This window comes from Phyllobates terribilis, unplaced genomic scaffold (assembly GCF_046119375.1).
Source record: "Phyllobates terribilis strain yellow unplaced genomic scaffold, ASM4611937v1 Scaffold_12__6_contigs__length_324123572, whole genome shotgun sequence".
Lineage (NCBI taxonomy): Eukaryota > Metazoa > Chordata > Amphibia > Anura > Dendrobatidae > Phyllobates > Phyllobates terribilis.
This window is the reverse complement of record NW_027362772.1, coordinates 8,880,249-8,906,982: the sequence shown is the minus strand read 5'-3', so window position 1 is coordinate 8,906,982 and position 26,734 is coordinate 8,880,249. Positions and strand designations below refer to the sequence as shown.

Sequence of the window (26,734 nt, the reverse complement as noted above, 5' to 3'; positions counted from 1 at the left end):
GGTAGCCAGAAGAGTACAGTTAGTTTGGGAGGCCTACAACTCCGCCTGGCCAGGGGAGATCCCATCTACTCAAGGACTGACCAGGCCCCAATCGCTAGCCAGTACTCCGGGAGGGTCTATCTTTGTCACCAGTAAAGACCCTGAACTACACCGTACCGTCTCCGAGTGGTTCCTGCTACCCCCATCATCCACGTCGGCTGCCCTGAGGCCGTACCCCTCCCGTTGGGGGTTATACTATCACGCTGCACAATCCTACCACCGGCCTCAGCGGTCTGCCCTGCAGCAGCAGCTCCTTAGCTGTACTCAACGGGTGGCGTAGTCGTCCAACATCTACCGCTAATACAGCGCCACTTAGTCTGACTCCCTGGGCACGGACCGGATCACCGCCACGAGACTACAACCCTCAAGAGATCCGGCTCCGGGTAAGCTCCCGCGTGCGCAACGCAGCGCGACACAGGCCCAGGGGCGCGTCAGATAGAACAATCATATGCCGCCATATAGTAGACGTCCGGGAACTGGTGATAATCACCTCATGTGTCGTCTATTTGTCTCCAGGAAAATCCCAGGTTACATTCCTCACATAAAACTGTAGAAAAGGCGGCGCGGGGTAATTGTGCCAGAAGTGAGGGGCAAATAATGGCGGAAATGTCACTGACTGCGGAGACGTCTCCATGTAGAGTCTTCACCCCGGATATCACTACAGGAGCCGCGCAGTTCACACTGTGCATCCACTGAGGCCCCTGATCATGTGACCCCTGACTCCTCCCCTCCTGTGACCTCATCACAGCTCCTGTGCGCACACAACAGCCATATATGTGGTGGCGGCTCTGCAGGTGGAGGTATGTGGAGACCCCCATTACTGGGACAGGGGGCATTAACCCCTTCAGCACGGAGGCTCTTTGGGGGTCTCTGTGTGGTGTGAACAGTGAGGTAACAGCTGTGGACAGAATTCGGCTTCGCTGGTTCCCGTCCACATTAGATCCCTTCAGACGACTGCAGGATGAAGGACAGAAGCCCAGAGACGTCCTCACACAATGGCCGTTCCTTCTCTCCTAGTTCCCGCACAGTGATGTAGATACTGGTGATAATCGCCCCCATATTCTCTTTATTCCTCCGGTGCGATGGATTTACCCTCAGGTTCAGCAATGCTCCTCCGCCATCTCTCCTCCACCTCAGCTATTTACCCTTTCAGTGCCACAAAACTGAACGTTCTTCCAGTCCCCATTGTGTTCTCTTAGTAAATGTGTGGAATCGTTGGAGGGGTTAATGGCCGCGGATTAGTGGGGTCTCCTATCTGCTCATTAATTCTCTGCCTTATTTATGGGAGGAGCAGCCGACATATCTGACATTACATCCCAGACACTGAATACCATATGCTACAAATTCACTGCTGCAGGCGATCCATTGTTTAATGAAATGTTTTTATTTAATGTGATTAAATCTATTTCTTGTGTTCGGCATATTTACATGGTGAACATTCATCAATGCCGCATTGGTGAAAACCCAGAGGTGTAAGGCAGGTTCTCGTTATCGGCTTCTCTTGGGATTAAACCAGGAGACAGGAGATGTGAAAGGGTCGGGGCCAAGAACAAACAGCCATCTTGTAAAACCATCAGACAACCATCTCGTAAAACCATCAGACAACCATCTCGTAAAACCATCAGACAACCATCTCGTGAGAAACGTATTCAGCTGCCGACTCCAAGGAAGAAACTGCTTGTTGTCTGTGGCCTAAAATATATAGGTTCCATTACTAGATGTAAAGAAGAAAACTAAATACTGTAAAATAATAAATCTCCTCATATGTTTCCCCTTATTATCTGCAGTAATTGTATTATTACACAGGATTTTTATGATGTTACATCTGCTCATCTTCTCATTCAGATCCCTACAATATCGGATCCTGTCAATGAACTTCTATATAAGAGAATTTTCCTTATGGACTCTGGATATGGACAGAGATAAGATGGTGGAGAAGATATTACACCTCACCCTAGAGATCCTCTTCTGGCTTACTGGAGAGGTGAGAGATTCTGATGACGTCACATTACATCATTCACATCATTCTTATCTATGGGAATAACAGATGGACAGAACTGGAGAGGTGAGGACTCTGGAAATGTCTGCAGTGAGATTTATTAATGAGTCTCTCCATAACCAGGATTACACAGTAGTGAAGAAGACCTCTAGTGAACGCCGTCAGGCCCCTCTGTCTGAGGGATGGGAAAGACCCCTGAGCCCAATCACTGGGTCTCCACCTCACACCCAGATACATGAGGACATCAATGACCAGAAGATCCTAGAACTCACCTACAAGATGATTGAGCTGCTGACTGGAGAGGTGACACTGCTGGGAATGCTGGGACATTACATATACAGTAATACTATGAAGGAATCAAGGGGATGACGGTATCATTGTATGTGTCAGGTTCCTATAAGGTGTCAGGATGTCTCCATCTATTTCTCCATGGATGAGTGGGAGTATTTAGAAGGACACAAAGATGAATACAAGGACATCATGATGGAGGTTCCCCAGCCCCTCACATCACCAGGTAATAGACAGGACTAAATACACACGGGCTATAATTATCTGTATGTAAAGAATGAATTCAGTCCCTGTATGTGTTTCCTCCAGATCTATCCAGTAAGAGGACAACACCAGACAGATGTCCCCGTCCTCTTCTTCCACAGGACTGTAAACAAGAAGATCCCAATGTTCCTCAGGATCATCAGGTAGATGGAGAGAAGGTGTCATGAGATCTCCCCTATGATGTGTAGACGGCTGTGAAGGTCTTGTGCTCAGTCTTGTTTTATCTACCAGTATTATATGGTTTATACTTGTGTAATGAGACCGGTGGAGATTACAGGATTAGAGGTGATCATAGATGTGACTTCTCCACCTGTCTGTGACTTATATATTTGTTTCAGGGTGAAGATCTGACCCATATTAATACTACAGAGACATATGTGAGGGATGATGAGCGGTGTAAAGAGGAGATTCCTACATATGACTACCCAGGTGAGCAGTAACCACTAAATGCAGAGAAGTCACAGATTCTTCTCAGTCACCGGCTGTGGCTGCTTTATCGGTGGTGTAGTCCGGCCGTATCACAATCGTGTGATCACCATTTTGCCTCTAGACCACAACATTCTCCTCCACCAAAAACTGTTCAAATGACTTTGGGCAATGGAAGCCCTTTCTGTGCTGCTGAATGTTCACATATGGTCCCTACAAGACTAGGTCAAGTCTTCTGGCCAAACTTCACTTTTTTAGTTTCCCTTTATACTTTTCAATTTCTTTTAAAATTGACTAACTTCTAATAGGATTGCGATAAACTACACAAAAAACATTACACCTGTGCCATGATATACAGTGGGAGAAATAAGTATTTGATCCCATGCTGTTTTTGTAAGGTTGCCCACTGACAAAGACATGAACAGTCTATAATTTTAAGAGTAGGTTCATTTTAATATTGCGAGATAGAATATCCCCCAAAAAATCAAGAAAATCACATTGTATAAATTAGATACTTATTTCTCACTGCAAAATGAAAAAAAAATATTTGATCCCTCTGGCAAACAACACTTAATACTTGGTGGCAAAACCCTTGTTGGCAAGCACAGCAATCAGACGTTGTTTGTAGTTGATGATGAGGGTTGCGCACATGTCAGGAGGAATTTTGGTCCACTCCTCTTTGCAGATCATCTCTAAATCATTCAGATTGTGATGCTGTCGCTTGGCGACTCGGAGCTTCAACTCCCTCCATAAGTGTTCTATGGGATTAAGGTCTGGAGACTGGCTAGACCACTCCATGACTGCAGGATTTTAAACCTTTAAGGCGTAATGTGTTACCAATGGTTTTCTTGGTGACTGTGGTCCCAGCTGCCTTGAGATCATTAACAAGTTCCCCCCGTGTAGTTTTAGGCTGATCTCTTACCTTCCTCATGATCAAGGATACCCTGCGAGGTGAGATTTTGCATGGTGCCCCAGATCGATGTCGATTGACAGTCATTTTGTATTTCTTCCATTTTCTTACTATTGCACCAACAGTTGTCTTCTTCTCACCCAGCGTCTTCATTTTTTTTTTATTACTTATGGTTTTGTAGTCCATTCCATCTTTGTGCAGGTCTATGATCTTGTCCCTGACATCCTTAGAAAGCTCTTTGGTCTTGCCCATGTTGTAGAGGTTAGAATCTGACTGATTAATTGAGTCTGTGGACAGGAGTCTATTATACAGGTGACTATGTAAGACAGCGGTCTTTAATGCAGGTAACGAGTTGATTAGGAGCCTCTAACTGGTCTGTAGGAGCCAGAACTTATAATGGTTTGTAAGGATTCAAATACTTATTTCTCACTGCAAAATGCAAAAAAAAATATTTAATTTATACAATGTGATTTTTTTGGGATATTCTATCTCTCAATGTTAAAATTAACCTACTCTTAAAATTATAGACTGTTCATGTCTTTGTTAGTGGGCAAACTTACAAAAACAGCAAGGGATCAAATACTTATTTCCCCCACTGTATCTCTAAGCTGTGCGTGGCTGATGGCTGTAATATACATATTACACACAGCTAAAATAACAAAGGAGTGTCTTCAGAACAAGTCTGTGACCATTCTTGACTGGCCCAGCCAGAGCCCTGACCTAAACCCAATTGAGCATCTCTGGAGAGACCTGAAAATGGCTGTCCACCAACGTTCACCATCCAACCTGATGGAACTGGAGAGGATCTCACTGAAGTTACTGGTTCAAGTGCCCGCTCTTGCTGCAGTGAGTCATTCTTCCCTGCTCTTCAGCATGAGCTGTCACATCATGCCACCATTCATGCTCAAGAACACATGTTACACAGATTGATTACGGCGTGGGACACTATGGATCCTTCCCACTTGGGATAGGTGAGGGATATGGTTGTTTTTTTTATTTTTGTTTTTTTACAGGGGACAATGGCTTGGGGGATTAGGTGTTAGGTGAGTATAAATTTGCTTTTTTATTTTTGTTTTTTTGAATGGGACATTGGCTTCAATGGATTAGGTGAGTATACCGGTCTTTTTATCTTTAAATAAAGGTGTTAAACATAGTGTGGGCTTTTATTTCTAATTGCTAAAATATACTTATTTCTGTATATTGTAATAGAGAACTTATTATTAGATGCGTTTGTTTAAAGAATATATCACGATATTCTTATAGGAAAATGTAGCGGTTTATCCTTGGATTGTTCATTATAAATGATTGCAGTAGTTACATAAAATAGGTGAAATAGTTACAAAGTGATTGTCCATTTGTCCATTATTAGCTTATTAGTTTAGATTCACCCATCTTTTCCTGGAATCCTGGATGGTAGGTTGCGTCTGTCTGTGTCCAGCACGTGCTTCAGGATGACACCATGCGTCTGGACCTTGTCAGCTGTTTCTTCAGCATGGGGATCCTACGACTGAGCTGTGTAGTGTAGAATGGAAGGAGAGCCCCTCCCTATGTCTTACAGGGGTTATATAGGCTCCTCATAGCATCTGCTCTTTATATATGGCACTAACTTACACTGAGCTAAGATTAGCACTTTGTGATGTCAGCAAAAGATCCTTGCACGATGGCTGATGCAATCTTATGCAATGTATGGATACAGAATAAAAATGAATATCCATATTTAATATTTAACACTAATAAAGGATTTTTTTCAGGCTGTTTTTATCAAAACTTACTATGGGGTTACAAATGGGGGCGTCTTATAGGCGCCTCTCCATTACTAACTCCTGGGCTTCATGTCAGCTACCAATACAAGGCTAACATCAACCGCAACCAAGTTACCGCACAAGGGTAAGTGGGAAGAGCGAGGCTTAGCACCAAAATTGGCACATTTTATTGATGCCCCATTTCTGGGGCAGCTGAGAGCTGATCTTATTAGCCTCGGGGGAGGAGGGAGGGGGATGTATCTATGGCTCCTTACCTGGCTAGTAATATCAGCTGTCTGTTTAGCCTTTGCTGGTTAGAATTTCTAAGAGAACCTTACATCAATTTTTTTCTGGGGTTTCTCTGTAATCTAGCCAGTAAACGCTAATCAAACAGCTGTGGGCTGTTATTAATAGCCAGGGAACATTTTTGGCTACTGGCCCCTTCCCTGGCTAGTAATATCAGCCACCAGTGGTCGGCTTTCCCTCTGCTGGTTATAAAAATGACGCGAGAATCTGTCACCCCCTGGGAGTTATCAAACCTCTAATATGGGCATCCAGGTTATATAAATGTAAATCTATACTTATCTGTATGTCCCATATCAGAGCTCTGATAGCAGAGAAATATATTTTTATTAAATCATTTTCCTGAGCTTGGGCCCTGTGACGTACAGGGGCGGGCAGGGGAGGAGGGGAATATTTAAATTAGGCATATGGGCAGGCATTTCTTGGCGTCCCCTGATGCCATGCTCAGGAAAACTGATTTAATAAAAGGATGTTTCTCTGCTATCAGACCCCTGATATGGGACATACAGGTAAGTATAGATTTACATTTCTATAACCTGTATGCCCATATTAGAGGTCTGATAACTCCCAGGGGGTGACAGATTCCCTTTAATTCTTCATTTTACACTGGATGCACTCAGCTGGGGATGAATACAACTCCCATCATTGACAAGGGACAATGATGAGAGTTGGTTTCAGCAGCCAGCGCTTGGTATCAGTGCTAACTGTACTGCTTTTCCCAGGCGCCGGTACGTGTCACACTGACATACGGACTGCACACTGATGTGTTACACGGACATACAGATACCCGATGTCACCCATATGCCACAGAGATGTCACATACGGATGGCACATGGACACAGACCATGGATCTCACCAGTACTAGTTTTTCCTATATGGGAATCACCAGGGCATGTGAAGGAGGCCTAAGAAGGTATATTCTTTAGCCAAGGCCTCAGATGCCAATGTATGTATTGTGACAGTGGCTCTGTTAGTGAACCTATGCCCGCCACAATTAGGGTGGCCCATAGGGGCTGTCAAAGATTTGTGGAATTTTGGAATAAAATACCAATTTTTTGGGGGTACATAATACGTTTTTCATCCTTCTTTTAGAATTTTGCCGAGTTCTACAAAATTACGCAATAAAGATTGTAATTTATTTCTAAATTTAAAGTTCATTGCGGAAAAATCTGCAGCACATCCATTAATTTTGAGGAAACGCGGCGTAATTGCCGCCATTAACTTGCATTGAATCGCATAATATCCGCATGACTACATGTGCACATGCGGATATTAAGCGATTCAATGTGCGGATGGTACCCGGGTCTGGAGAAGAGGAGACTCTCATCCAGACCCGGGTACCATAATACCTGTAGTTAAAAAAGAATTAAAAGAAAAGAAAAACACCCAGTCTCCTGTACGGTGCGTCCGGTGTCTTCGGCGGCTCGCGGTGGTGTAAAAGGACCTTCTATGACGTCATTTAGTCATGTGACAGGTCACGCGACCGCTGACGTCATGGAAGGTCCTTTTACACCACCGCGAGCCGTCGAAGACACTGGAGAAGGAGACCGGAGGCCATCGGAAGGCGAGTATGATTTTTTTTATTTTTCGCCATTTTATTCTTTTTTTTACTATTTATGCTGCATTTGCAGCATCGTAACTTGGTCACACTATATAAATCCATGCCGATTGAATGGATTTATATAGTGTGAACAAGTTGTCATGCACTTTCCAAGGGATGCTAAAATCGTTTGGAAAAGCGCTTGACAACTCGCATGCGGAAATGCATGCAAAAACACTTGACAAACGCTTCCACCTGGCAGGAAAAACGCATGTACAATCCGCATGTACAATCCGCATGTACAATCCGCATGCGTTTTTCCTGCCAGGGAGATGCAGAAAAAATCTGGAGAATTTCAGCATCGTGGGCACTTAGCCTAAAAAACTTCACTTCAGGTTCTCAGATGCTGAGTGTGAATTCTGTTCTTTAGGCAGATAGCAAAGTCGCATCTCTTCGAAGGGAGACAACACTGAGTCCTTGATACCCGATCACACCTGGAGTCTCTCCTGGTTTTCTGGATGTAATTAAAGGTGCGGCAGTGTTGAATGTTTTAAACAGATGGATTTTTTCTTACTGCTTTAAAAAAAGTCAAATTGAATATTTGCAAAGTCAAATTCATTCATTTAACAAAAATGTAAGCCCTGTAATAACTGTGAAGTGTTCGCCTCATCTATCATAAAGTCAGTCGAGTTACTAATAGTGAGATCTTTTGTATAGTTTCCGTCCAGTGTCTCCAAGCAACTTGCTTCTGTTTTGTTCCTGTTTTTCTTGGGTCGTCTCCTCTGATCGATTTCCTAAAAGGATATTTAATGCACCGGGTGTGGAAAATGTTTTGGAGATTTTTCGCGGCGGTTTCTGGACAGACTGCTGGAAACTTTCTGATGTGCTGGAGTCTGAATCTGAATAATCAGTTGATCTTTTTTTCTGATATTTCCGCTGTCTGATTTTTTTTCACCCCAGTGGAAAATCCGACCAGCGTTATAATCTGATTTGTCTCGTAAAAATGTATCTATCTTTCTTTCTCTGTTTTATTTCCATCTGTATAGGGACCAATTTCTTCTCTAATTTGGAGAAAAACGTTGTAACTTGATTATTTGTGCCTCTAGTGAGAAGTTGAAGTTCTATTTTTACTTTTTCCAACTCTATGGCTACTTCATTATATTCTTTTTCGTTCTGCTTAAGGATTAAATCCATTAGATATTTTGTGTAGTTTAAGTGTATTTTTTTCCCAAGATATCTCTTTGAAGACTCAGAGCGCCCTAGGGACTCGTTCACGTTCCTGATTAGATTTAAGGGAATTAATCTTCCAAAATAGGCGGTATCTCCTTTTCCGCTAAATGAGTAATTCTTCTTTCCTGAACCTGGATACTGATGACCTGTAACTCAGAGTTTAGGTTGCAGTTCATAAAAAACGCACCTGTGTCTGCACATAGTGCCCAGATTGTGCTCCAGGAGACCCACACCGTAAATTAAGTGGGTTCTTCTCACTATAGTAGTGCCAAATACATGGATGATAAATGTGTTTTGGGCGCACTGCAAGGCTCAGAAGCGAGGGGGAGATTTGACTTTGGGAGAGCGGATATTGCTGGATTGGTTTATGGAAGCCATGTTGCTTTTTAAGAGCCTTTCAGCCACTAATAATGTGGAAATCTCTGTTTTTCCACTAACAGATGATGGACCTGAGTGGGGACTTGATTATTGTGAGATGTGTAGAAGTTTTTATTCTCCTCTCCAGGGCAACAATCCCCACTCCACAAACTTGCATACCCTCTCAGAAATCTCAAACACCTTGACCTACACTCACTCTCTGAATCCCTTCTCCCTCTTACAGACATTAGTTCCTTACATGATGCAGATGTTGCTGCCACTTTATACAACACCACAACAGCTGCAGCTCTCGATTCACACATACCAAAGCTTGCACAATCAACAGACAACCCTGGCACACCACCCTAACTAAAGAACTGCGAGGGGCCTCCAGGGTTGCTGAGCGTAGATGGAAAAGGTCCCACTCCAATGAGCACTTCATCTCATTCAAACAGTCCCTCACTACCTTCAAGTCCACACTCACTGCAGCAAAACAAACATACTTCGCATCTCTCATATCCTCCTTGTCTCACAACCCCAAACAACTATTCAACACCTTCAATTCTCTTCTCCGTCCTTCAGTGCCTCCTCCCTCTCCTCTTATTTCAGCTGAAGACTTTGCCTCATTCTTCAAGCAGAAGATTGACACCATCAGACAAATCTTTTGCCTAAAGCCCCCTCAGCCCCTCCCCACACCTACTCAACCCTCCTCCTCCAAAACCACCTTCTCCACCATTACGGAAGATCAACTTTCCACTTTACTCTCTAAATCACACCTCACCACCTGTAAACTTGACCCAATCCCGTCCCACCTCATCCCAAATCTTGCCACTATCTTCATCCCAGTCCTAGCCCACCTCTTCAACCTGTCATTAACAACTGGTGTCTTCCCCTCATGCTTCAAACATGCCTCAATCACACCCATCCTCAAAAAGCCCTCCCTTGACCCATCCTCTCTGACTAGCTATCGCCCCATATCACTTCTCCCCTATGCCTCAAAACTATTGGAACAACACGTCCATTCTGAGCTGTCCTCCCACCTCTACTCCTGCTCCCTCTTCGACCGCCTACAATCTGGTTTCCAACCGCACCATTCCACTGAAACTGCCCTTACCAAAGTCACCAACGATCTACTAACCGCCAAATCTAAGCGACACTACTCTGTCCTCCTCCTCCTAGACCTGTCATCTGCCTTCGACACAGTGGACCATTCCCTCTTACTACAAACTCTCTCATCTCTCGGCATCACAGACTTGGCCCTATCCTGGATCTCCTCATACCTAACAGACAGGACATTCAGTGTCTCCCACTCACACACCACCTCCTCATCTCGCCCCCTATCTGTCAGTGTCCGCCAAGGTTCAGTTCTAGGACCCCTGCTCTTCTCCGTCTACACCTTCGGCCTGGGACAGCTCATAGAGTCTCATGGCTTTCATTATCACCTCTATGCTGATGACATACAGATCTACCTCTCTGGACCCGATATCACCTCCTTACTAACCAAAATACCACAATGTCTGTCCGCTATTTCATCGTTCTCTGCTAGATTTCTAAAACTTAACATGGACAAAACAGAATTCATCATCTTTCCGCCATCTCATTCACCCCCCCCCAACTGACCTATCTATCATCGTCAATGGCTGTCCACTCTCTCCTGTCCATCAAGCTCGCTGCCTTGGGGTAACCCTGGACTCTGAACTCTCCTTCAAACCACATATCCAAGCCCTTTCCACTTCCTGCCGACTCCAACTCAAAAATATCTCCCGGATCCGCACATTCCTCAACCACGAATCTGCAAAAACACTAGTGCACGTCCTCATCATCTCCCGCCTTGACTACTGCAACCTCCTGGTCTGTGGCCTCCCTTCCAAAATTATTGCACCCCTCCAATCCATCCTAAACTCTGCTGCCCCACTAATCCACCTGTCCCCCCGCTATTCCCCGGCCTCTCCTCTCTGTCAATCTCTTCACTGGCTCAGAGACGCCAGTTCAAAACCCTAACCATGACAAACAAAACCATTCACAATCTCCTCCATATACAGTACAGACCAAAAGTTTGGACACACCTTCTCATTTAAAGATTTTTCTGTATTTTCATGACTACGAAAATTGTACATTCACACTGAAGGCATCAAAACTATGAATTAACACATGTGGAATTATATACTTAACAAAAAAGTGTGAAACAACTGAAAATATGTCTTATATTCTAGGTTCTTCAAAGTAGCCACCTTTTGCTTTGATGACTGCTTTGCACACTCTTGGCATTTTCTTGATGAGCTTCAAGAGGTAGTCACCGGAAATGGTCTTCCAACAATCTTGAAGGAGTTCCCAGAGATGCTTAGCACTTGTTGGCCCTTTTGCCTTCACTCTGCGGTCCAGCTCACCCCAAACCATCTCGATTGGGTTCAGGTCTGTTGACTGTGGAGACCAGGTCATCTGGCGTAGCACCCCATCACTCTCCTTCTTGGTCAAATAGCCCTTACACAGCCTAGAGGTATGTTTGGGGTCATTGTCCTGTTGAAAACTAAATGATGGTCCAACTAAACGCAAACCGGATGGAATACCATGCCGCTGCAAGATGCTGTGGTAGCCATTCTGGTTCAGTATGCCTTCAATTTTCAATAAATTCCCAACAGTGTCACCAGCAAAGCACCCCCACACCATCACACCTCCTCCTCCATGCTTTACGGTGGGAACCAGGCATGTAGAGTCCATCCGTTCACCTTTTCTGCGTCGCACAAAGACCAGGAGGTTGGAACCAAAGATCTCAAATTTGGACTCATCAGACCAAAGCACAGATTTCCACTGGTCTAATGTCCATTCCTTGTGTTCTTTAGCCCAAGTAAGTCTCTTCTGCTTGTTGCCTGTCCTTAGCAGTGGTTTCCTAGCAGCTATTTTACCATGAAGGCCTGCTGCACAAAGTCTCCTCTTAACAGTTGTTGAAGAGATGTGTCTGCTGCTAGAACTCTGTGTGGCATTGACCTGGTCTCTAATCTGAGCTGCTTTTAACCTGCGATTTCTGAGGCTGGTGACTCAGATAAACTTTTCCTCAGAAGCAGAAGTGACTCTTGGTCTTCCTTTCCTGGGGCGGTCCTCATGTGAGCCAGTTTCTTTGTAGCGCTTGATGGCTTTTGCAACTGCACTTGGGGACACTTTCAAAGTTTGTCCAATTTTTCGGACTGACTGACCTTCATTTCTTAAAGTAATGATGGCCACTCGTTTTTCATTACTTAGCTGCTTTTTTCTTGCCATAATACAAATTCTAACAGTCTATTCAGTAGGACTATCAGCTGTGTATCCACCTGACTTCTGCACAACACAACTGATGGTCCCAACCCCATTTATAAGGCAAGAAATCCCACTTATTAAACCTGACAGGGCACACCTGTGAAGTGAAAACCATTTCCGGTGACTACCTCTTGAAGCTCATCAAGAGAATGCCAAGAGTGTGCAAAGCAGTTATCAAAGCAAAAGGTGGCTACTTTGAAGAACCTAGAATATAAGACATATTTTCAGTTGTTTCACACTTTTTTGTTAAGTATATAATTCCACATGTGTAATTCATAGTTTTGATGCCTTCAGTGTGAATGTACAATTTTCATAGTCATGAAAATACAGAAAAATCTTTAAATGAGAAGGTGTGTCCAAACTTTTGGTCTGTACTGTATCTCTGACCTAGTCTCCCGTTACATACCCGCACGCAACCTCTGATCCTCACAAGATCTCCTTCTCTACTCCCCTCTAATCTCCTCCTCCCACAATCGCATACTAGTTTTCTCCTGTGCTTCCCCCTTACTCTGGAACTCTCTAACCCAACACGTCAGACTCTCGCCTACCGTGGAAACCTTCAAAAGGAGCCTGAAGACCAACCTCTTCCGACAAGCCTACAACCTGCAGTAACCACTGATCCACCACACCGCTGCACGACCAGCTCTACCCTCACAAACTGTATCCTCACCCATCCCTTGTAGATTGTGAGCCCTCACTCCTCCTGTACCAGTTGCTGTCACATTGTGTTCAAGATTAGTGTAATTGTTCTTGTATGTATACCCCTTTTTCACATGTAAAGTGCCATGGAATAAATGGCGCTATAATAATAAATAATAATTCAATGTTTTTACATAACTTCCCATTTGTACGGATAGTTTAAGTAGAAATGTTCAAAAATATAAATTTCATGGATATTTTGTTCAAAAATAATAATTGTTTTTGTTCTTAGCAGATAACTGTACCAGGAGATCAGAGGGACAGCTGACATCTTCAATTTTTAAATCAGATGATCTTGAGATCCCACAGGATATAATTGAAATGAATGTCATTACTCCAGATTTACCATTCTCCCTTCACAGCAAAGATCAATCATCTGATCCTTTGAAACATGTCCTGTCTTCTGATTCATTACCGACTACTAAGGAAAATCTAAGTCACAAAATAAGCATTAAAAAACTAATTGCTTCTAAAGCAAAGAAGCCATTTTCCTGTTCAGAATGTGGGAAATGTTTTAACCAGAATTGGATCCTTGTTAATCACCAGAGAATTCACACAGGGGAGAAGCTTTTTTCATGTTCAGAATGTGGGAAATGTTATAACCAGAAATCAGATCTTGTTAATCACCAGAGAATTCACACAGGGGAGAAGCCTTTTTCATGCTCAGAATGTGGGAAATGTTTTAACTACAAATCAGTTCTTGTTAAACACCAGAGAACTCACAGAGGGGAGAAGCCTTTTTCATGTTCAGAATGTGGGAAATGTTTTGTACAGAAATCACAGCTTATCGCACATCAGAAAACTCATACAGTGGAGAAGCCTTTTTCATGTTCAGAATGTGAAAAATATTTTAAACATAAATCAGATTGTGTTAATCACCAGAGAACCCACACAGGGGAGAAGCCTTTTTCATGTTCAGAATGTGGGAAATGTTTTAACCGCAAATCAGTTCTTGTTAATCACCAGAGAACTCACAGAGTGGAGAAGCCTTTTTCATGTTCAGAATGTGGGAAATGTTTTGTAGAGAAATCACACCTTAATACACATCAGAGAATTCACACAGGGGAGAAGTCTTTTTCATGTTCAGAATGTGGGAAATGTTTTAAGTACAAATCAGTTCTTGTTAATCATAAGAGAACCCACACAGGGGAGAAACCCTTTTCCTGTTCAGAATGTGAGAAATGTTTTATACAGAAATCACAGCTTATCGCACACCAGAGAACTCATACAGGGGAGAAGCCTTTTTCATGTTCAGAATGTGGGAAATGTTTTAACCAGAAATCAGATTTTGCTAAGCACCAGAGAACTCACACAGGGGAGAAGCCTTTTTCATGTTCAGAATGTGAAAAATGTTTTAACCATCAGGAGCCTCTAACTGGTCTGTAGGAGCCAGAACTTATAATGGTTTGTAAGGATTCAAATACTTATTTCTCACTGCAAAATGCAAAAAAAAATATTTAATTTATACAATGTGATTTTTTTGGGATATTCTATCTCTCAATGTTAAAATTAACCTACTCTTAAAATTATAGACTGTTCATGTCTTTGTTAGTGGGCAAACTTACAAAAACAGCAAGGGATCAAATACTTATTTCCCCCACTGTATCTCTAAGCTGTGCGTGGCTGATGGCTGTAATATACATATTACACACAGCTAAAATAACAAAGGAGTGTCTTCAGAACAAGTCTGTGACCATTCTTGACTGGCCCAGCCAGAGCCCTGACCTAAACCCAATTGAGCATCTCTGGAGAGACCTGAAAATGGCTGTCCACCAACGTTCACCATCCAACCTGATGGAACTGGAGAGGATCTCACTGAAGTTACTGGTTCAAGTGCCCGCTCTTGCTGCAGTGAGTCATTCTTCCCTGCTCTTCAGCATGAGCTGTCACATCATGCCACCATTCATGCTCAAGAACACATGTTACACAGATTGATTACGGCGTGGGACACTATGGATCCTTCCCACTTGGGATAGGTGAGGGATATGGTTGTTTTTTTTATTTTTGTTTTTTTACAGGGGACAATGGCTTGGGGGATTAGGTGTTAGGTGAGTATAAATTTGCTTTTTTATTTTTGTTTTTTTGAATGGGACATTGGCTTCAATGGATTAGGTGAGTATACCGGTCTTTTTATCTTTAAATAAAGGTGTTAAACATAGTGTGGGCTTTTATTTCTAATTGCTAAAATATACTTATTTCTGTATATTGTAATAGAGAACTTATTATTAGATGCGTTTGTTTAAAGAATATATCACGATATTCTTATAGGAAAATGTAGCGGTTTATCCTTGGATTGTTCATTATAAATGATTGCAGTAGTTACATAAAATAGGTGAAATAGTTACAAAGTGATTGTCCATTTGTCCATTATTAGCTTATTAGTTTAGATTCACCCATCTTTTCCTGGAATCCTGGATGGTAGGTTGCGTCTGTCTGTGTCCAGCACGTGCTTCAGGATGACACCATGCGTCTGGACCTTGTCAGCTGTTTCTTCAGCATGGGGATCCTACGACTGAGCTGTGTAGTGTAGAATGGAAGGAGAGCCCCTCCCTATGTCTTACAGGGGTTATATAGGCTCCTCATAGCATCTGCTCTTTATATATGGCACTAACTTACACTGAGCTAAGATTAGCACTTTGTGATGTCAGCAAAAGATCCTTGCACGATGGCTGATGCAATCTTATGCAATGTATGGATACAGAATAAAAATGAATATCCATATTTAATATTTAACACTAATAAAGGATTTTTTTCAGGCTGTTTTTATCAAAACTTACTATGGGGTTACAAATGGGGGCGTCTTATAGGCGCCTCTCCATTACTAACTCCTGGGCTTCATGTCAGCTACCAATACAAGGCTAACATCAACCGCAACCAAGTTACCGCACAAGGGTAAGTGGGAAGAGCGAGGCTTAGCACCAAAATTGGCACATTTTATTGATGCCCCATTTCTGGGGCAGCTGAGAGCTGATCTTATTAGCCTCGGGGGAGGAGGGAGGGGGATGTATCTATGGCTCCTTACCTGGCTAGTAATATCAGCTGTCTGTTTAGCCTTTGCTGGTTAGAATTTCTAAGAGAACCTTACATCAATTTTTTTCTGGGGTTTCTCTGTAATCTAGCCAGTAAACGCTAATCAAACAGCTGTGGGCTGTTATTAATAGCCAGGGAACATTTTTGGCTACTGGCCCCTTCCCTGGCTAGTAATATCAGCCACCAGTGGTCGGCTTTCCCTCTGCTGGTTATAAAAATGACGCGAGAATCTGTCACCCCCTGGGAGTTATCAAACCTCTAATATGGGCATCCAGGTTATATAAATGTAAATCTATACTTATCTGTATGTCCCATATCAGAGCTCTGATAGCAGAGAAATATATTTTTATTAAATCATTTTCCTGAGCTTGGGCCCTGTGACGTACAGGGGCGGGCAGGGGAGGAGGGGAATATTTAAATTAGGCATATGGGCAGGCATTTCTTGGCGTCCCCTGATGCCATGCTCAGGAAAACTGATTTAATAAAAGGATGTTTCTCTGCTATCAGACCCCTGATATGGGACATACAGGTAAGTATAGATTTACATTTCTATAACCTGTATGCCCATATTAGAGGTCTGATAACTCCCAGGGGGTGACAGATTCCCTTTAATTCTTCATTTTACACTGGATGCACTCAGCTGGGGATGAATACAACTCCCATCATTGACAAGGGACAATGATGAGAGTTGGTTTCAGCAGCCAGCGCTTGGTATCAGTGCTAACTGTACTGCTTTTCCCAGGCGCCGGTACGTGTCACACTGACATACGGACTGCACACTGATGTGTTACACGGACATACAGATACCCGATGTCACCCATATGCCACAGAGATGTCACATACGGATGGCACATGGACACAGACCATGGATCTCACCAGTACTAGTTTTTCCTATATGGGAATCACCAGGGCATGTGAAGGAGGCCTAAGAAGGTATATTCTTTAGCCAAGGCCTCAGATGCCAATGTATGTATTGTGACAGTGGCTCTGTTAGTGAACCTATGCCCGCCACAATTAGGGTGGCCCATAGGGGCTGTCAAAGATTTGTGGAATTTTGGAATAAAATACCAATTTTTTGGGGGTACATAATACGTTTTTCATCCTTCTTTTAGAATTTTGCCGAGTTCTACAAAATTACGCAATAAAGATTGTAATTTATTTCTAAATTTAAAGTTCATTGCGGAAAAATCTGCAGCACATCCATTAATTTTGAGGAAACGCGGCGTAATTGCCGCCATTAACTTGCATTGAATCGCATAATATCCGCATGACTACATGTGCACATGCGGATATTAAGCGATTCAATGTGCGGATGGTACCCGGGTCTGGAGAAGAGGAGACTCTCATCCAGACCCGGGTACCATAATACCTGTAGTTAAAAAAGAATTAAAAGAAAAGAAAAACACCCAGTCTCCTGTACGGTGCGTCCGGTGTCTTCGGCGGCTCGCGGTGGTGTAAAAGGACCTTCTATGACGTCATTTAGTCATGTGACAGGTCACGCGACCGCTGACGTCATGGAAGGTCCTTTTACACCACCGCGAGCCGTCGAAGACACTGGAGAAGGAGACCGGAGGCCATCGGAAGGCGAGTATGATTTTTTTTATTTTTCGCCATTTTATTCTTTTTTTTACTATTTATGCTGCATTTGCAGCATCGTAACTTGGTCACACTATATAAATCCATGCCGATTGAATGGATTTATATAGTGTGAACAAGTTGTCATGCACTTTCCAAGGGATGCTAAAATCGTTTGGAAAAGCGCTTGACAACTCGCATGCGGAAATGCATGCAAAAACACTTGACAAACGCTTCCACCTGGCAGGAAAAACGCATGTACAATCCGCATGTACAATCCGCATGTACAATCCGCATGCGTTTTTCCTGCCAGGGAGATGCAGAAAAAATCTGGAGAATTTCAGCATCGTGGGCACTTAGCCTAAAAAACTTCACTTCAGGTTCTCAGATGCTGAGTGTGAATTCTGTTCTTTAGGCAGATAGCAAAGTCGCATCTCTTCGAAGGGAGACAACACTGAGTCCTTGATACCCGATCACACCTGGAGTCTCTCCTGGTTTTCTGGATGTAATTAAAGGTGCGGCAGTGTTGAATGTTTTAAACAGATGGATTTTTTCTTACTGCTTTAAAAAAAGTCAAATTGAATATTTGCAAAGTCAAATTCATTCATTTAACAAAAATGTAAGCCCTGTAATAACTGTGAAGTGTTCGCCTCATCTATCATAAAGTCAGTCGAGTTACTAATAGTGAGATCTTTTGTATAGTTTCCGTCCAGTGTCTCCAAGCAACTTGCTTCTGTTTTGTTCCTGTTTTTCTTGGGTCGTCTCCTCTGATCGATTTCCTAAAAGGATATTTAATGCACCGGGTGTGGAAAATGTTTTGGAGATTTTTCGCGGCGGTTTCTGGACAGACTGCTGGAAACTTTCTGATGTGCTGGAGTCTGAATCTGAATAATCAGTTGATCTTTTTTTCTGATATTTCCGCTGTCTGATTTTTTTTCACCCCAGTGGAAAATCCGACCAGCGTTATAATCTGATTTGTCTCGTAAAAATGTATCTATCTTTCTTTCTCTGTTTTATTTCCATCTGTATAGGGACCAATTTCTTCTCTAATTTGGAGAAAAACGTTGTAACTTGATTATTTGTGCCTCTAGTGAGAAGTTGAAGTTCTATTTTTACTTTTTCCAACTCTATGGCTACTTCATTATATTCTTTTTCGTTCTGCTTAAGGATTAAATCCATTAGATATTTTGTGTAGTTTAAGTGTATTTTTTTCCCAAGATATCTCTTTGAAGACTCAGAGCGCCCTAGGGACTCGTTCACGTTCCTGATTAGATTTAAGGGAATTAATCTTCCAAAATAGGCGGTATCTCCTTTTCCGCTAAATGAGTAATTCTTCTTTCCTGAACCTGGATACTGATGACCTGTAACTCAGAGTTTAGGTTGCAGTTCATAAAAAACGCACCTGTGTCTGCACATAGTGCCCAGATTGTGCTCCAGGAGACCCACACCGTAAATTAAGTGGGTTCTTCTCACTATAGTAGTGCCAAATACATGGATGATAAATGTGTTTTGGGCGCACTGCAAGGCTCAGAAGCGAGGGGGAGATTTGACTTTGGGAGAGCGGATATTGCTGGATTGGTTTATGGAAGCCATGTTGCTTTTTAAGAGCCTTTCAGCCACTAATAATGTGGAAATCTCTGTTTTTCCACTAACAGATGATGGACCTGAGTGGGGACTTGATTATTGTGAGATGTGTAGAAGTTTTTATTCTCCTCTCCAGGGCAACAATCCCCACTCCACAAACTTGCATACCCTCTCAGAAATCTCAAACACCTTGACCTACACTCACTCTCTGAATCCCTTCTCCCTCTTACAGACATTAGTTCCTTACATGATGCAGATGTTGCTGCCACTTTATACAACACCACAACAGCTGCAGCTCTCGATTCACACATACCAAAGCTTGCACAATCAACAGACAACCCTGGCACACCACCCTAACTAAAGAACTGCGAGGGGCCTCCAGGGTTGCTGAGCGTAGATGGAAAAGGTCCCACTCCAATGAGCACTTCATCTCATTCAAACAGTCCCTCACTACCTTCAAGTCCACACTCACTGCAGCAAAACAAACATACTTCGCATCTCTCATATCCTCCTTGTCTCACAACCCCAAACAACTATTCAACACCTTCAATTCTCTTCTCCGTCCTTCAGTGCCTCCTCCCTCTCCTCTTATTTCAGCTGAAGACTTTGCCTCATTCTTCAAGCAGAAGATTGACACCATCAGACAAATCTTTTGCCTAAAGCCCCCTCAGCCCCTCCCCACACCTACTCAACCCTCCTCCTCCAAAACCACCTTCTCCACCATTACGGAAGATCAACTTTCCACTTTACTCTCTAAATCACACCTCACCACCTGTAAACTTGACCCAATCCCGTCCCACCTCATCCCAAATCTTGCCACTATCTTCATCCCAGTCCTAGCCCACCTCTTCAACCTGTCATTAACAACTGGTGTCTTCCCCTCATGCTTCAAACATGCCTCAATCACACCCATCCTCAAAAAGCCCTCCCTTGACCCATCCTCTCTGACTAGCTATCGCCCCATATCACTTCTCCCCTATGCCTCAAAACTATTGGAACAACACGTCCATTCTGAGCTGTCCTCCCACCTCTCCTCCTGCTCCCTCTTCGACCGCCTACAATCTGGTTTCCAACCGCACCATTCCACTGAAACTGCCCTTACCAAAGTCACCAACGATCTACTAACCGCCAAATCTAAGCGACACTACTCTGTCCTCCTCCTCCTAGACCTGTCATCTGCCTTCGACACAGTGGACCATTCCCTCTTACTACAAACTCTCTCATCTCTCGGCATCACAGACTTGGCCCTATCCTGGATCTCCTCATACCTAACAGACAGGACATTCAGTGTCTCCCACTCACACACCACCTCCTCATCTCGCCCCCTATCTGTCAGTGTCCGCCAAGGTTCAGTTCTAGGACCCCTGCTCTTCTCCGTCTACACCTTCGGCCTGGGACAGCTCATAGAGTCTCATGGCTTTCATTATCACCTTTATGCTGATGACATACAGATCTACCTCTCTGGACCCGATATCACCTCCTTACTAACCAAAATACCACAATGTCTGTCCGCTATTTCATCGTTCTCTGCTAGATTTCTAAAACTTAACATGGACAAAACAGAATTCATCATCTTTCCGCCATCTCATTCACCCCCCCCCAACTGACCTATCTATCATCGTCAATGGCTGTCCACTCTCTCCTGTCCATCAAGCTCGCTGCCTTGGGGTAACCCTGGACTCTGAACTCTCCTTCAAACCACATATCCAAGCCCTTTCCACTTCCTGCCGACTCCAACTCAAAAATATCTCCCGGATCCGCACATTCCTCAACCACGAATCTGCAAAAACACTAGTGCACGTCCTCATCATCTCCCGCCTTGACTACTGCAACCTCCTGGTCTGTGGCCTCCCTTCCAAAATTATTGCACCCCTCCAATCCATCCTAAACTCTGCTGCCCCACTAATCCACCTGTCCCCCCGCTATTCCCCGGCCTCACCTCTCTGTCAATCTCTTCACTGGCTCAGAGACGCCAGTTCAAAACCCTAACCATGACAAAAAAAACCATTCACAATCTCCTCCATATACAGTACAGACCAAAAGTTTGGACACACCTTCTCATTTAAAGATTTTTCTGTATTTTCATGACTACGAAAATTGTACATTCACACTGAAGGCATCAAAACTATGAATTAACACATGTGGAATTATATACTTAACAAAAAAGTGTGAAACAACTGAAAATATGTCTTATATTCTAGGTTCTTCAAAGTAGCCACCTTTTGCTTTGATGACTGCTTTGCACACTCTTGGCATTTTCTTGATGAGCTTCAAGAGGTAGTCACCGGAAATGGTCTTCCAACAATCTTGAAGGAGTTCCCAGAGATGCTTAGCACTTGTTGGCCCTTTTGCCTTCACTCTGCGGTCCAGCTCACCCCAAACCATCTCGATTGGGTTCAGGTCTGTTGACTGTGGAGACCAGGTCATCTGGCGTAGCACCCCATCACTCTCCTTCTTGGTCAAATAGCCCTTACACAGCCTAGAGGTATGTTTGGGGTCATTGTCCTGTTGAAAACTAAATGATGGTCCAACTAAACGCAAACCGGATGGAATACCATGCCGCTGCAAGATGCTGTGGTAGCCATTCTGGTTCAGTATGCCTTCAATTTTCAATAAATTCCCAACAGTGTCACCAGCAAAGCACCCCCACACCATCACACCTCCTCCTCCATGCTTTACGGTGGGAACCAGGCATGTAGAGTCCATCCGTTCACCTTTTCTGCGTCGCACAAAGACCAGGAGGTTGGAACCAAAGATCTCAAATTTGGACTCATCAGACCAAAGCACAGATTTCCACTGGTCTAATGTCCATTCCTTGTGTTCTTTAGCCCAAGTAAGTCTCTTCTGCTTGTTGCCTGTCCTTAGCAGTGGTTTCCTAGCAGCTATTTTACCATGAAGGCCTGCTGCACAAAGTCTCCTCTTAACAGTTGTTGAAGAGATGTGTCTGCTGCTAGAACTCTGTGTGGCATTGACCTGGTCTCTAATCTGAGCTGCTTTTAACCTGCGATTTCTGAGGCTGGTGACTCAGATAAACTTTTCCTCAGAAGCAGAAGTGACTCTTGGTCTTCCTTTCCTGGGGCGGTCCTCATGTGAGCCAGTTTCTTTGTAGCGCTTGATGGCTTTTGCAACTGCACTTGGGGACACTTTCAAAGTTTGTCCAATTTTTCGGACTGACTGACCTTCATTTCTTAAAGTAATGATGGCCACTCGTTTTTCATTACTTAGCTGCTTTTTTCTTGCCATAATACAAATTCTAACAGTCTATTCAGTAGGACTATCAGCTGTGTATCCACCTGACTTCTGCACAACACAACTGATGGTCCCAACCCCATTTATAAGGCAAGAAATCCCACTTATTAAACCTGACAGGGCACACCTGTGAAGTGAAAACCATTTCCGGTGACTACCTCTTGAAGCTCATCAAGAGAATGCCAAGAGTGTGCAAAGCAGTTATCAAAGCAAAAGGTGGCTACTTTGAAGAACCTAGAATATAAGACATATTTTCAGTTGTTTCACACTTTTTTGTTAAGTATATAATTCCACATGTGTAATTCATAGTTTTGATGCCTTCAGTGTGAATGTACAATTTTCATAGTCATGAAAATACAGAAAAATCTTTAAATGAGAAGGTGTGTCCAAACTTTTGGTCTGTACTGTATCTCTGACCTAGTCTCCCGTTACATACCCGCACGCAACCTCTGATCCTCACAAGATCTCCTTCTCTACTCCCCTCTAATCTCCTCCTCCCACAATCGCATACTAGTTTTCTCCTGTGCTTCCCCCTTACTCTGGAACTCTCTAACCCAACACGTCAGACTCTCGCCTACCGTGGAAACCTTCAAAAGGAGCCTGAAGACCAACCTCTTCCGACAAGCCTACAACCTGCAGTAACCACTGATCCACCACACCGCTGCACGACCAGCTCTACCCTCACAAACTGTATCCTCACCCATCCCTTGTAGATTGTGAGCCCTCACTCCTCCTGTACCAGTTGCTGTCACATTGTGTTCAAGATTAGTGTAATTGTTCTTGTATGTATACCCCTTTTTCACATGTAAAGTGCCATGGAATAAATGGCGCTATAATAATAAATAATAATTCAATGTTTTTACATAACTTCCCATTTGTACGGATAGTTTAAGTAGAAATGTTCAAAAATATAAATTTCATGGATATTTTGTTCAAAAATAATAATTGTTTTTGTTCTTAGCAGATAACTGTACCAGGAGATCAGAGGGACAGCTGACATCTTCAATTTTTAAATCAGATGATCTTGAGATCCCACAGGATATAATTGAAATGAATGTCATTACTCCAGATTTACCATTCTCCCTTCACAGCAAAGATCAATCATCTGATCCTTTGAAACATGTCCTGTCTTCTGATTCATTACCGACTACTAAGGAAAATCTAAGTCACAAAATAAGCATTAAAAAACTAATTGCTTCTAAAGCAAAGAAGCCATTTTCCTGTTCAGAATGTGGGAAATGTTTTAACCAGAATTGGATCCTTGTTAATCACCAGAGAATTCACACAGGGGAGAAGCTTTTTTCATGTTCAGAATGTGGGAAATGTTATAACCAGAAATCAGATCTTGTTAATCACCAGAGAATTCACACAGGGGAGAAGCCTTTTTCATGCTCAGAATGTGGGAAATGTTTTAACTACAAATCAGTTCTTGTTAAACACCAGAGAACTCACAGAGGGGAGAAGCCTTTTTCATGTTCAGAATGTGGGAAATGTTTTGTACAGAAATCACAGCTTATCGCACATCAGAAAACTCATACAGTGGAGAAGCCTTTTTCATGTTCAGAATGTGAAAAATATTTTAAACATAAATCAGATTGTGTTAATCACCAGAGAACCCACACAGGGGAGAAGCCTTTTTCATGTTCAGAATGTGGGAAATGTTTTAACCGCAAATCAGTTCTTGTTAATCACCAGAGAACTCACAGAGTGGAGAAGCCTTTTTCATGTTCAGAATGTGGGAAATGTTTTGTAGAGAAATCACACCTTAATACACATCAGAGAATTCACACAGGGGAGAAGTCTTTTTCATGTTCAGAATGTGGGAAATGTTTTAAGTACAAATCAGTTCTTGTTAATCATAAGAGAACCCACACAGGGGAGAAACCCTTTTCCTGTTCAGAATGTGAGAAATGTTTTATACAGAAATCACAGCTTATCGCACACCAGAGAACTCATACAGGGGAGAAGCCTTTTTCATGTTCAGAATGTGGGAAATGTTTTAACCAGAAATCAGATTTTGCTAAGCACCAGAGAACTCACACAGGGGAGAAGCCTTTTTCATGTTCAGAATGTGAAAAATGTTTTAACCAGAAATCAGATCTTGTTAGTCACCAGAGAACTCACACAGGGGAGAAGCCCTTTTTATGTTCAGATTGTGGGAAATGTTTTGTGCAGAAATCACACCTTGTTAGACACCAAACACTTCACACAGGGGAGAAGCCGTTTTCTTGTTCTTAATGTGGGAAATATTTTACGAGGAAATCAGCTGTTAATAAACATTGTAGTGCCGGCGTCCCTGCCCTCTGCTAGGCAGGGACGCTGCTCCCCTCACCGCTCTGCCCCGTGCCCGGCGTCCCTCTCCCGCTCTGCTGTCAGCGCGCGCTCCTTCCCGGCGTCCTCCTCCCGCTCTGCTCTCAGCGCGCGCTCCTTCCCGGACCCTGTGCTTAGGGCGCGCGCGCGCGCGCGCTCCCCTCCTCTTAAAGGGGCCGCGCGCGCCGTCCTAAGGAGTCCCCGGCCAATGGCCGGAGGACTTCATCATATATAAGGCACCTCCTCCAAAATGGAGGTGCCCGAGCAATATTGTTTGCACCTGTGTCTCACCTGTGCTTCAGCCCTCAGGTCCTGTTGCCAGTTACCTGCCAGTTACCTGTCAGATTCCTGCCTGATTACTTGCTACCTGTCTGCTAGTCTGAGGTCCGACGGTCTGCCTTACTACTCCTGTCAGTCTGTCTAAGGACCAGCCTGCCCGCTCACCTGGGAGCGCACCTCAGCTACCTGCCTGCTTGCCTGAGGTCCGACGGTCTGCCTTACAACTCCGGTCAGTCTGTCTATGGACCAGCTTGCCCGCTCACCTGGGAGCGCTTCTCCGTTACCTGCCTGCTTGCCAGCCCGGAGGCTCCGCTGTCACGTGCTGTGACCACCAGCTACTCCAGACTCTTGCCCGCTCACCTGGGAGCGCTTCTCCGATACCTGCCTGCTTGCCAGCCCGGAGGCTCCGCTGTCACGTGCTGTGACCACCAGCTACTCCAGACTCTTGCCCGCTCACCTGGGAGCGCTTCTCCGCTACCTGCCTGCTTGCCTGCCCGGAGGCTCCGCTGTCACGTGCTGTGACCACCAGCTATTCCTGAGACTCTTGCCCGCTCACCTGGGAGCGCCTCTCCGTTACCTGCCTGCTTGCCTACCTGGAGGCTCCGCCGTCACGTGCTGTGACCACCTGCTATTCCAGAGACTCTCGCTTGCTCACCTGGGAGCACACATTCTTCATCTGCCTTGCTAGCCTACCTGGAGGTTCAGCCATCACAGGTCGTACCTACCCTTTATCCAGAGACTGCCCCGATCACTTGCCGTGTCCTCCTGCCCGTACACCCAGAGACTGTCCTGGTCACCTCCTGTGACTACCTGCCTGGTCGCCACCCGCTCCCTTACAAGGACCGCCCCCTTGTATTGTAGCCCAGAGGTTCCGCCTCCCAGACCCGTTACAGTTTGCTCGGGCCATGGAACCCGGTGGCACCCAAGCTCCCTCGCTCTCGGACCTCTGTCTTGAACTGTCCCGTCAGAGGTCCCAACAGGAGTCCATCCTGGGTCACCTGCGGAATGTCAATACTCGCCTGAACACTCTGTCTGATCCACCAACAACCTCCGCCAGTGCCATATCTTGCAATCCGGCAGCTCCGCTGCCCACTAATACCATGGTATCCTACCCCGGACCCCGGCTTTCTGCACCTCCTCGCTTCGGAGGCGACTCCGTCCAGGCTCGGGGCTTCTTAAATCAGTGCACCCTGCACTTTGAACTTTTGTCCCACCAGTTTAACTCCGACCGGGCCAAAATTGCCTTCATCATGTCCCATCTCACCGGGGAGGCCCTGGCCTGGCTAAATCCTCTATGGGAGAGAGGAGACCCCCTGGTGTCCAACTTGCCTGCTTTTCTCACGGCTTTCGGGAAAGTCTTCGACGAACCCGGACGGAAGACCTCATCTGCATCATCGTTGCTACGCCTCCGTCAGGAGAGTCTCACCGTGGGCCAATATGCCATACGGTTCCGTACCCTTGCCTCGGAGCTGGCCTGGGATAACGACGCTCTGGTTTCCGTCTTCTGGGAGGGTCTGTCCGGCCGTATTAAAGATGAACTTGCCGGTCGGGACATTCCTACCACTCTCGATGACTTAATAACTCTTGCCACCCGGATTGACCTACGGTTCCAGGAGCGT

At 44.3% G+C, this 26,734-nt stretch overlaps 2 protein-coding genes across 2 annotated transcripts in view; one reads left to right on the top strand and one right to left on the bottom strand.

The window, feature by feature from the left end:
- The window catches only part of LOC141171872 (uncharacterized), a 400,751-nt gene that overhangs the window by 231,206 nt on the left and 142,811 nt on the right, over positions 1–26,734 (bottom strand). The gene's annotated exons all lie outside the window — the stretch shown is intronic.
- LOC141172879 (uncharacterized) lies at positions 1,942–24,800 on the top strand. The gene is made up of 8 exons (XM_073657502.1): positions 1,942–2,023; positions 2,162–2,341; positions 2,429–2,552; positions 2,636–2,733; positions 2,929–3,019; positions 13,321–14,402; positions 16,626–16,647; positions 23,491–24,800. Exons 1-8 carry the CDS (start codon positions 1,952–1,954, stop codon positions 24,762–24,764), a joined length of 2,943 nt encoding a protein of 980 aa, XP_073513603.1. The 5' UTR covers positions 1,942–1,951; the 3' UTR covers positions 24,765–24,800.